Here is a 12,150-nt window from a genome sequence, read left to right as displayed (position 1 = left end):
TCAAATATTCCTTGCAGCTGGAATCCAACCATGTTTGGGTGTCTGGACTGGAGCATGAACTAATTGCTCTGTCTTCGGCCCCCTCCCCAGCTCCCCCGGCATAGTTTATGGTTCAGTAAATTCCACATTCCTCATCTCGTTGAGGAGTGGAGAAGGCGGGAGGGAAGCTGCGTGCTGAAGGGTGGGGACCGGAGGACTCTTCCCATCTATGGCCAAGCCCTGAGAGTCTGCTACCTGCTTGAAGGCAGGGGATTAATTACAACCACATGGGCCAAGTCTGCACAGATGGTTTTATTAATCCCACTCCCTTCAGCACAAAACCCTGCTCCCCGAGAAGTCTCCTGGCAGCACAAGGGCCCTGATTTTCCCTGTGCCTCCCCCGCCCCCAGTGCCTGACCCCAACCCCACTCCTCCCCTGCCGCCCCCTTCAAAGGAAGCGGAGTTCCAACTGCAACCCAGACATGAACTCCAACCTGAAAATCATTTTAGACCACCCTTTCCTCCAACCGCATCTGGGAAACGCATCTAGGGGTCCCTCTTCCCAATACCTACCTTGACCTTTGGAGACTTTACCTGGGAAGGAAGATCATTATCAGGAAGTTGGTTTAGGAATGTCTGGTCCATTCTTTTTTTGGAGGGGGACAGAGTCTCACTGTGTCGCCCCGGCTGGAGTGCAGTGGTGTGATCTCGGCTCACTGGAGCCTCGGCTTCCCGGGTTCATGTCATTTTCCTGCCTTAGCCTCCTGAGCAGCTGGGACTACAGGCACGTGCCACCATGCCTAGCTAATTTTTGCATTTTTAGTAGAGACTGGGTTTCACCATGTTGGCCAGGATGGTCTCCGTCTCTTGACCTCATGATCCGCCCGCCTTGGCCTCCCAAAAGTGCTGGGATTACAGGCATGAGCCACCATGCCCAAACATCTGGTCCATTCTTAAAGACAAAGTCGCAACCCAGAAACTGCCATTTTCCAGAAATGCAGGAGCTTTTAAAGCATTCGTTTGCACACTTGCTAAGACACCAGGTCCTGTTCAGAGAGCCTCATCTTACCCTTGCTATCCTCCTGTGAGACAGGTGCTACACTACAGTGCTACAACACTACAGTGACTGCTGTTTTCCGGAGGCTCATCCAAGGCCACAAAGCCAGTTATTTGAATCCAGGTCTGACTCAGGAGTGCATACGCTCCTCATTGGGCCAACCCACCGACACCATGGAATAATTTCCCTCTACCCAGCAACTCTGCAAAACAGCTGACACTGTCACAAATAGTGGTGCCCAAACTCTCTTAGGCACGGTCACCTAGGGAGTTCAGGAAATGCATATTCCTGGGCCTGGCCCTAGAAGTGTTGACTTGGTACATCTCAGATGGGACCCTGGAATCTGCATTTTCTCAACCCCCTCCCAGATGCTGCTGATGTGTGTGGTCTGAGGACAGCTGGTCAGGAGGCTCTCTTAGAGAAAGGAACATGGGTCTTTGGGCCCAGGGATCTTAGGCTCTCAGGTCAGGCACTTTTCACGGCACTATCAGGACCCAGCACGCCTTGAGAATGAAGCCTCCCCACCGCAAGCTGAATGCGCTCCTGCTAATTCTTTGGAAACCAGCTGTGACATGAGATCACATCTTAGTAAATTTGTTGACTGTCATTTTATCACCCATTGATCCCCTAAATAAGCCAGAGTTTCCTGTCCTTTCTGTTGGGGGCTCTGCCCACACGCCTAGCAAAACAAGTTCACTCTGCAACTGTTCAGCAAACCTCACCATGCACTCGGCCTCAGGGGACACAAAGATGAATGAAGGACCGGCTCCTTCCCCTAGACCCTGGACTCCCACAATGGGAGGACGCCCACAATGGCTCACACTCTGCTCCTAAAAAGCCCACGGTCAACTCAAGTTCTACAACCCCACAAACCAACCTGCTGTGCTCACAAAGGCATAGAATCACTTTCTGTTAGGCTCAGCAAGTTTCCACAGCTTGGGCTGCCAGGCTGAGGAACTTCTGAAATGGGGATGAGGCTGTTCTGGGGTCCTCCCTCCAGGACTCTCCTCCTCTTTCTCTGGGGCTTCACCTGGCATCTCACCCTCTGCCAAGGGGTGGTAGGGAGTTGGCCCATCATCTGCTGAAAACTGTGGGCCATGGAGCTGGCTGGACCCAGGAGGGGTCAGCTGTATCTCTTCCCCTCCCCCGAGGCACACACAAGGAACTCAAAAATGGTTTGATATTTTAACAAACGTTCCTTTATTAGGTTACTATTATCAACCATCACAAAATAGAACGGGAGTTTCAAAACTGTACAAGCCACAAGGCTCTGGGCTGGTAGGAAAGAAGGGTGGGGTCGAGGGTCCCAGGGCGTCGGGGGGTGGGAGATGCAGAGAGAGCTAGAGGGTCACCCAGCATCCGTGGGGACGGCTGAGTCAAGGCCATAAGCTGGTATCTGTACAAGGGAAACATTCACCAGAATGTGACCCACCTGAAACAGGAGGGAGGAAAATCTTTAAAAGTCTTACAGATAAGGTCCCCTGCCCCGGAAGAAAAAAAACAAAAACCTCAGAATAATAAGGGGGTAATGTACTTTTCTCACCCAGTCTTGGCACCGATTTTGTGCTTTAAAAAATATACTCCACTGGAAGATTTACTTAAAAAAAGGTAATCTACAGCAGCTGTTTAAAACATAATTCTTACAGACAAATATATATATATATGTATGTATATATATTAGACATTTTAAACAAATAAAGTCATCTATTGTACCTGTGCAGAAATGAACCAAAGTGAGACTCTTAAGAGAGTTAACTTCAAGCTCAAAGAAATGGCAAAGGCGGTGGCAGGTGCTGGGGTATGCAACGTGGAGGGGTTGCCAGGGACAGGGCACCCCTCTCTTGCCGGCAGCCGAGCCACCCCTCTTGAGGCTCTGAGAGGGGTTGGGATGAACTGGGGCTGTTTCCCTGGGCCCGGAGCCCCAGCTGGGGTGCTGAGCAGAGACCCGCGCTGGCTTCTGTGAGGCTTGACTCTGCCCCTGGCTTCTCAGGGAATGGAGACCCACTCGCCCTCCCTTCTTAGTTCCGGGGGTCCTCTGGCACACCCAGAGCTTCTGAGGATGTACTTGGGAAAACTCAGCCAGAAAAGCAAAAGCAAAATCAAACTCACACCAAAAGACCCACAGAAGACTAAAGAAATGCTACCATGTGCAAGGATGCCTGAGCCCAAGAGTCAACTGTCTACGCGGAGACACGGGAATTGCTGCAGCCCTTCCAGATGGGCCCCCGAAGACACCCAGATTGCACATGAGGCTCTTTCTCCCTGAAGGGCCCGCTAGGGAACTTGGAGCACAGCCCTCTGGGAACTGCAGGGCAAGGGACCCAAAGACACACTTGTGTCTGGGCACGTGTGCACATGTGCCCAGGGAGGGCGGCGGGCAAGGCACACACATCCCAGGGAGGGCACAGGTGGGAGGAAAGTAACAGAACAGCCAGAGAGAGGGGACTGAAACAAGGTTTCCTTTCTAGATGGAATAAATAAATGGCTTTTGTTATTGTTAAAAGAATAAATACAGGGTATGGGGCACCGACAGCCGGGAGGGATGCTGGGTGCTTATTTGCCTGCGGACGGTCCTTGGGTTCTGCTTTGGTGTCCATGGTGAGTTTCTGACGTCCTGAGCTCTATCTGTCACGGCATGGCCCTACTGGGCTGGGCACCCATGGCGGGGCACCAGCCCTTGTCTAAGCACCTCTTAGTACCCCTGGTATCTGCTCTCAGAGCTGTGGCACCACCTGCCACCCCCACCACCCTGGGACCCCAGGTGGCTGCAGCCTTCTCCCAGACATGTGGGGAGCACCCGTCCCACCCCGAGAGCAGATTGGAGCTCAACGTAGGGCTTTCGTAGGAGTTTATTCTCTCTGTCTTTTCTCAAAGAGGGGTTGTATATGGACGGCATGCAGGGACGCTGCCTTCTGCTGATGTCGGGAAGGGGGAAAGAGGAGCCTGTGTTGGAATCGGTCCTTGTCCCATGGAGGCAGCCACGGAGGATGAGGGAAGACCAGGGACCTCTGTCCATGGCTGTGGATGCCGGTCCAAGGCGCAGGGTGCAGCGGCCCCAGTGGCGGGTGGCTCAGTGAGGTGGCACCAGGTGGCTGTCGTGCTGTGGTCCGATGGCGAACATCACTGGTAGAGGAGGTAGGCCTTGAGGGAAGCCGGCAGCGGCAGCGTGTGGATCTCCCCCAGGCGCTCCTTCCCCAGGGCCAGGCGCACCGAGCGGCGGCACAAATCCATGAGCGGCAGCGGCTCGGCTAGGGAGACAGAGAAACTGCAGGTCAGCGCAGCTTGGGTGGGTGTTCAGCAAACAACGCTAACCATTGCAGCAATATTATCACTGATTAGTGTTCATTCAAATCAGTAAAGAAACAATTAAAAATGCAATGCTTTGATTTTCATTTTAAATTTAGCATGTGAATAGCTACCAACAGGAGCCCACCCTGGGCTGAGCACCTGGGCGAGCCCTCTGCTAACACTCATTTAATCCTCACAGTGGTTTCTTATGAATGGCTTAATAGTCACAGACACTATTACCTTCATCCCCATTTTGCAGATGAGGAAACTGAGGGACAGAGTCTAAATGACTTGCCAGGGGTCGCCCTGCTGGCAGGAGATGGAGCTAGGTTTCGAACCCAGGCCATCCCTGCTCTTCCCCACTGGTGACTCTGCCTGTCCAGGCCAGCAGCTGCTGTTGGAGCCTGTCAGTCGGAGCACATGGGAGCCAGCTCTTCCCCGCACGCAGCCCCAGCACTGCACCCCACGCAGGCTTCAGGAAGGGAATCATTTTCTGTTACCAGCTGCTCTCAGATACCGTTCTCACCTCTATTTTAAAGCTGAAGACCAGCTGGGCATGGTAGCTCATGCCTGCAACCCCAGCACTTTGGGAGGCCGAGGTAGGTGGATCACTTGAGGCCAGGAGTTTGAGACCAGCCTGGCCAATATGGTGAAGCCCCATCTCTACTGAAAATACAAAAATTAGTTGGGCGTGGTGGTGTGTGCCTGTAACCCCAGCTGCTCAGGAGGCTGAGACAGGAGAATCGCTTGAACTTGGAGGCGGAGGTTGCAGTGGGCTGAGATCGCGCCACTGCACTCTAAACTGGGTGACAGAGCAAGACTCTGTCCAAAAAAAGAAAAAAGAACTGAGGACACACAGGCACAGAGAGGACACCCAGTGTGCCAAGGGTTAAGGGCTGGGATCTGAATCCCAGCCTGAATCTGAAAATTAGTATACAAAAATGAGCGAGGCATGGTGGCCCGGGCCTGTAATCCCAGCTACTCGGGAGGCTGAGGCAGGAGAATCGCTTGAACCTGGGAGGGGGAGGTTGCAGTGACCCGAGATCACACCACTGTACTCCAGTCTGGGTGACAGAGCAAGACTCCGTCTCAGAAAAACCAACACCACCACCACCACCAAAAACCCAAACTGAAAAACAAACAAACAAAAGAAGAGGGACCACTGCTCTTCATCCGGACGGTCACAGACACAGCTGCTGACAAGGAACTGAAACATTCAGTGTTTTTAATGGAGAATTTTGAAAGGGGCCTTTTGTGGCCAGCTTAGGATGATTAAGAGGAGCTCCGCTTGGAGACGAAAGGAGGAACGAAATAACCTCAGGTCCTTTAAGGTCCAGGAGCCCACAGATCCCTCGTGGATGGGGTGGGGACTGGGTTCCCCCACCCAGCAGCTCACAGGGTTGAGTTTCTCTCGGGTGAAGCACCAGCCTGGTGACTCCAGACCCTGACCTGGAGCAGATCCCTCCGTCTGCCTGGACTTGTTTCCTCATCTATAAGACATGGAATCCAGACCAGATTCTCCCCAAATCCCCATGCAGCCAAGATCCTGAAGGCCAGAAGTGCTTATCGCAGCCCTCGGCCTGGCCTGGCTTGGCTGTCGGGAGTGCGTCTTCTGCACAGAGGAGTGGGGAATTTGGAGGTGTGTTCTCTTCTCTGCTTGGGAGCACGCCTGCATCTGGCCTTCATCGGGGCCAAGGGGCCTGGGCTGCCCTGAGCTCCCTCCCGGGAGGATGTGGCTCAGCCCCCACTGGAAGGTGGAGGGGTTCTCCTTGGTGGCTGGAAGGCACTTGAGAAAGCTCCAAGAGTCACTGAATGTGGCCCAAGAGCTCTGCCAGGCTGCAGCAGTGAGGGCTGAAAGGGAGTTCTGTCGCTACCCTCTTGGTGTAATGGGTTTTGAATCAACCTATTTAAATGAATGAGCACCTAAGCTTCCCGGGGATGGGCATAGCAGCCAGAGGCCCCAGGCCACAGGACAGGTGCCCACCCCCTCGGTGTCTCTAGGACAGGTGCGGTGGCTCATGCCTGTAATCCCAGCACTTTGGGAGGCCAAGGTGGGCAATCACCTAAGGTCAGGAGTTTGAGACCAGCCTGGCCAACGTGGCAAAACCTCATCTCTACTAAAAATACAAACATTAGCTGGGTATGGTGGTACAAGGCTGTAGTCCCAGCTACTTGGGAGTTTGAGGTCGGAGGATTGCTTGAACCTGGGAGGCGTAGGTTGCAGTGAGCTGAGATCGCGCCACTGCACTACAGCCTGGGCGACAGAATGAGACTCCATCTCCAAAAAAAGAAAAGAAAAAAAAAGTTTCTAAACTGCAGAGGCCCACATGAGCCCCCAGCTCCATCCAGCATCTTGAGTGGCTGACACTGCAGCCCCAGCCCCAGTCATGGCCTGTGGGGTACCAGTTGTGTGCCTGGTGGGGACTGTGACCCCAACCTACAGATGGGGAAATGGGCTTGGAGAGGTGAGAGTTAGGGGTCCAAGGTCTGAGAGCCACGGACTCTAAAGGGATGAGGCCTCCAGCTGGCGCAATCCATCCCCTGTGAATGCAGCTGTGTGGGGTGGAGGACTTGCCACAGCCTGGCCATCTCTGGATCCCACTGAATAAACCAGTTAGGGACAGGTCATGGGATCCACCAAGATGGGCTACAGAAGTGACAGTGAATGGCTGCAGTGATGCGTTATGAGCTGAAAATAGGACCAGAGTCACCCAGGCATCCTGTGAATGGGTCTATTCTCTGGGGCCTCAAGTACATAAACAGGTCACGCCTCCTTGATCTTGCAGGAGGAAACTGACGGCGCATAGGGCCCGGTCTAACTGCTTTCCAAAGGCTGGGCAGAGACCAAGAACGCACGGCCACAGAAACAGACGTGGGCTTCGTGCCGTGAAAAAATGCCCAGCCCCCGTTCCAGCTGGTCACTGCCAGGACCAGGGAGTTCTCCTCAACCTCCACACTCTTGACTGGGGGCTGCCAGCTTTGCGCTCAGCTCCAGCCACAAACCCAGGTGCCTGCTGAAATCCACCAAGGGGGTGGGCACCTGTCCTGTGGCCTGGGGCCTCTAGCTGTTATGCCCATCCCCGGGAAGCTTAGGCGCTCATTCATTTAAATAGTTTCTTTGAATGAGAGAGTGCAATGCTGAAAGAGCAGCAAAGAAATCAGGAAGTCAATCAGGAGCTATTTCTGGGAGCAGAAGGCTGAGGAACTGGAAGAGACGGTGCACCAGCTTCCACCTTTCTGTGAGAAACAGCTACCTGGTAGCCAACGTGAACATGCACAGCCCCAGAGCCCCAACCCACGACTGTCTCGCCGTTCCCTGAGAGACTTCAACCCAATTCAAGCATCAAGAGTGTGGCGCTCTGCCCAGTTCACGGGCTGAATGAATGAGCTGCGAAACGGTGAGGTCAAGGAAAAACGTTCCGTATCAGAGAATGCCCTGGCTTCTGCATTGTCCTCACTGATAGCTGTCATGGCTCCTGTGGCTGGCCCTACAAGCAGCTTGTGGGGACCATGCTCCAGGACATGGATTCTAGAATGTCACGGGTGGGGTGGCCATCACAGCTTGTGGGTGTGTTTTCCTCTACACTAAGCAGTTCTTACGAAAAAGCACAGCCAAACACAACGTGGAGCCTTTGTCCTTGTCAACTGGGGAAGGATGCCTGAGACTCATCTAGGTGATCAGACACCCTTGGTCCCCTATCCCCCCTGAACTCTGACAGCCTGTGGTCCTCATATGACCAGACCTTCTGGAGGGCGTGGGGAATAGGGTCTGGAACGACCCCTCTCCAACATGGAAGGAAGGGAGGGAGGGAGGGCAGGTAGGCCGGCAGGCCAGCCAGCCCTGGTGGCGGGGGCATCAGTCTCCTGAGGAGTAGCTCCCCGCAGAGCCCGGCTGGAGTGGACTGCAGGAAGGAGGCGCCCGGGAGGAGGCGCTGATCTTGAGGAGACGAGCTGACCTTCCCTGACCCTTCAACCACGACAAACCACAGCAAACCCATGTGGGAGCCATTAAAGAAAATTCGAAAATGCGGAACTGCATGGAAGATGCCTCCTCAGTGGGAGTCTTCAAAGCAGTGCGGGTGGAGCCAGAGAACCCGCAAGGTCAGGGGCTCTCCCTGTACTGCCTGCCAGCCTGCTGCTTGCAAACAGGCCTTTCCACATCTCCAGGGAGGGTGGTGGGCAGGCCTGGGGACAGGCCAGGCCCTATGTCTCCCCACTTAGCAATGGTCATCTCCACTCCTGCTCCCCAGAAAAGAGAAGGAGGATGACACAGCAGCCTCTCTGGCTGCATCCTCAGCACAACAAGACCTTGTGCCTCAAGCCTTGAGGAGGAATCAGAGCATGGGGCCTGTGGCCCCAGCTGGCTGGGCAGTGGGGAGGCCGTACGGGCAAACGTCAAGAACTCAGTGCCCCTGCTTCTGCCTGGCCACGGCCTCAGTGTGGAAGCAGGGACTCTACTTGGGGGGGGGGAGGGGGCAGGGTCTGCCTGGCATGCAGGAAAGAGGCCACAGGGGATAGTGGGTTGGGAGATCCCCGGGCAGGCACACACGCAGGGTAACTGCCTGAGCAGCCCTGCAAACAGCTGCCCCTTGCTAACATCGAACCCAGGTGACACTGATGACTCCCCACATGTCCCAGGGAGTTGGAACTACCTCCACCTCCAAGACAGAGACAGCAAAGCCCCAGACCTCGCCCAGGGTGGCAGCTCTGAAGCCGCCTATATGCAGACAACTCCCCCACTGACTGCTTTCCAAGACTAGGCTCGCAGGGCCCCCTGGATGTGTCGAAGAAGCGTCTCAAATGTAACATCTCCTCCTCCTTCGGGCCTTCCCATCTCAGGTCAGCAGCCCCCACCTTCCAACTGCTCAACCCAAACACCTCGAGTCACCTTGGTGCTTCCCTTTCTTGTCACATCGAGTCCATGGATGAGCCCATTCCAAAAAGTCCCGGAACTGGGCAGCCCCTCCCCACCTCCGCGGCTTCCATCCTGGCCCAAGTACCCATCACCTCTTACCAGGACAGCCTGGCTCCTCCCTGGCCTGGCCTCTCAGAGGCCACTCTTGCCCCTGCCGTCCATTTCTACAAAGCAGCCAGAATGATACTTTTTTTTTTTTTCCCCTAGAGACGGAGTCTTGCTCTGTTGCCCAGGCTAGAGTGCTGTGGTGCAATCTTGGCTCACTGCAAACTCCACCTCCTGGGTTCAAGCAATTCTCCCGCCTCAGCCTCCCGAGTAGCTGGGATTACAGGCGTCCACTACCACACCTGGCTAATTTTTGCATTTTTAGTAGAAACGGGGTTTCACCATGTTGGCCAGGCTGCTCTCAAACTACTGACCTCGTGATCCACCTGCCTCGGCCTCCCAAACTGCTGGGATTACAGGCGTGAACCACCAGGCCCAGCCACAGAAAGACACTTCTAAAACACAAGATGCTGCCTCAGTAAGCGCCCAGAGGTGTCAGGTTAAGCGGGTTGAGGCTGGCAGCGCTAACACCCGCACCTCCCCCCATCCCCACGCTGCAGCGGAGCTGTGACAGTGCCCCACCCTCCAATGTTTTGTTCAGTGTCCCAAGAACGACCACATCTATTTTCCAATCTGGAGCCTCTAAAGTCAACTGACCACGTGGCCCAGGGCCCGTTCATGTCTGAGCAGGACTTGCCGGGCATCTGCTTCTGCTGGAGAGGAAAAAACATCCTCGTCATTGACTAACAGTGCCCTGCTGTGATGCTCTGAGTGGCCATCTAGATTCCAGCTCACAGATGCGGTTCCCAAATACTGATTCCCAATCTCGTATCCCCCACTCACCCAACACCTTTAGGATTTTCCAAACAAGGAAAATTATGAACACATCCAACCTTCCGTCTCACGCAGAGCTAACCAAGCAGGAAATCACCTATTCACAGGACACGCGTCTGCACCTCCAGGAGTGGGTGGGCAGAACTCTCTGTTCAAATAGGCTCCAGTGCCCTCCCGGCCACTCCAGGGGTCTGGGTACTGTATTGGAGCTGGGATATATAACCATGAAGCTGTGCAAACCCAGAGCTCATGACAGTATCGGGGGCACTTCCTGGAAGACACAGGGCTGGAAATCTTCATGGAGCCCCCACGGTCTCAGTGGCCAGGCAACAAGAGTAGGCCTGGCAGTCTCCTCATCTGTCTGTCTGCAAAGAACGAACATTAACCTCCCTGGCTCCGTGACCACCCCTTGGCTGGGAGGAGGGAGGCAGGGCTGAGGGCCAGGGCTCCTCAAGATCCTAGGTCCTGGGCAGGGCTCCCAATCCACACCCATCCCAGCTTGAGGCAAATTTGGCTGTGGATGTGGTGCCAATCATTTCTGACACCTGGGGAGACAGACACAGCACTCACTCTGCTGGTTCCCTCATTCAGTTCCGAGGTGACTCCTTCCCCAGGAAAGTTACCTGCTGGCTGCAGACCTGGCCACCCACCTCTTCCAGGAGTCCCATGACCTCGGGGCACCAGGCTGCATGGACGAGGACCAAGCAGCCCTGGGAGCCTGCACCACAGATGTCGTGTGTGGCTGTCAACTCGCTGCCGTCACGGTCAAAGTCACAGCAGAGGACCAAGAGAAAGAGAGGTGGGGAGGCTTCCAAAGAGAAATGTGTAAGCATTTGCACATGCCTGACCACCCCAACACCTTCCCCAGTATCTTTCAAAGGTTGAGGTGGCAGAGGAGGAACAGGAGGAGGACCTCCTTCTCCAGGAGAAACTGCAGGCTTGGAGACTTGAAGACAGAGTCAACATCTCTATTCCTGACCTCTGGTGGGGGACCTCACCCTCCTCCGCCTCTTGCCTGGCCTGCAGGGTGGGGTTAGAACTCAGGGTGCTGAGCCAAAACTGCCCTTTAAGGACAGTCAGCCCACGGGTGGATGGAGTTTTCCAGCCCCCTTGCTTCCCGATGTGGGACTTGCAGGCGGTAGAAGGGACTCACGCAGGCAAGGAGCTCTGAGAGAGGGCCATGCATGGGGTGAGCCGTTCTGCAATGCCAGGCCCTTCTGCTACCACGGGCTCCCAGCTGGGCAGCCATGAAGCCTCCATTCCCACACCAACACAGTGTCCCTACACGTGGGCTGCATTTACACAGTCTGAGAAAGTCCACTCCCCTTCCCAAAGGGACAGGTGGAGTTCGCTGTTGACTCAGCCTGTTTCTGATCTGCGTGCTCCTCCCCAAATTCATGACTGAACAAGTCCCTCAGGACTGTATCTCAAAGGAGCCCACTCAGAAGCCTACAGCAGAAGAGAAAGACTCTAAGCCTGTGTAATGAGTGAGAGAAGGTCACTAGCGTTCATTTACCGGAGAGGCCCTAGTATCCCCAAGGTTACAAACCCCAGCTTGATAATATGCTGGCAACTGGGCTAGAATTTGGTCAACTGAGGATCAAACCTGGAGGGAGGTCACCCAGGGAAACAAAGACCACCTACTCATTAATTCATCCATCTACCCATTTATCCATCAATTCATTAGTCTATCTGCTTTCCATCCACTCATCCATCCGTTCACTCATCCATCCGTCCATCCACCCTCTCATCCACCTGTTCATTTATTTATCCATCCATCCATCCATCCACTCATTCATTCATCCATCCACCACTCATCCATCCATCTGTTCACTCATCCATCCACCCACTCATCTATCCATCCATCCACCCACTCATCTACCCATTCATTTATCCATCCATCCATCCAACCATCCATCCATCCATCCATCCATCCATCCATCCACCCACCCACCCACTCATCCATCCACCCACTCATCCATCCATGCATCCACCCACTCATCCATCTGTTCATTTATCCATCCATCCATCC

General features: G+C 54.5%; 1 protein-coding gene across 1 annotated transcript in view; it reads right to left on the bottom strand.

The window, feature by feature from the left end:
• Positions 1–3,867: 3,867 nt before the first annotated feature.
• SPSB1 (splA/ryanodine receptor domain and SOCS box containing 1) overlaps positions 3,868–12,150 on the bottom strand; it is a 10,116-nt gene continuing 1,833 nt past the window's right edge. The window contains exon 2 of the mRNA XM_011935770.1: positions 3,868–4,284. Within this exon, the coding sequence (XP_011791160.1) occupies positions 4,157–4,284 (128 nt within the window). The 3' untranslated portion in view covers positions 3,868–4,156. The remainder of the gene's footprint in view (positions 4,285–12,150) is intronic.

This window comes from Colobus angolensis, unplaced genomic scaffold (genome assembly GCF_000951035.1).
Source record: "Colobus angolensis palliatus isolate OR3802 unplaced genomic scaffold, Cang.pa_1.0 Scaffold149, whole genome shotgun sequence".
Lineage (NCBI taxonomy): Eukaryota > Metazoa > Chordata > Mammalia > Primates > Cercopithecidae > Colobus > Colobus angolensis.
This window is presented reverse-complemented; position numbering and strand designations above follow the sequence as displayed.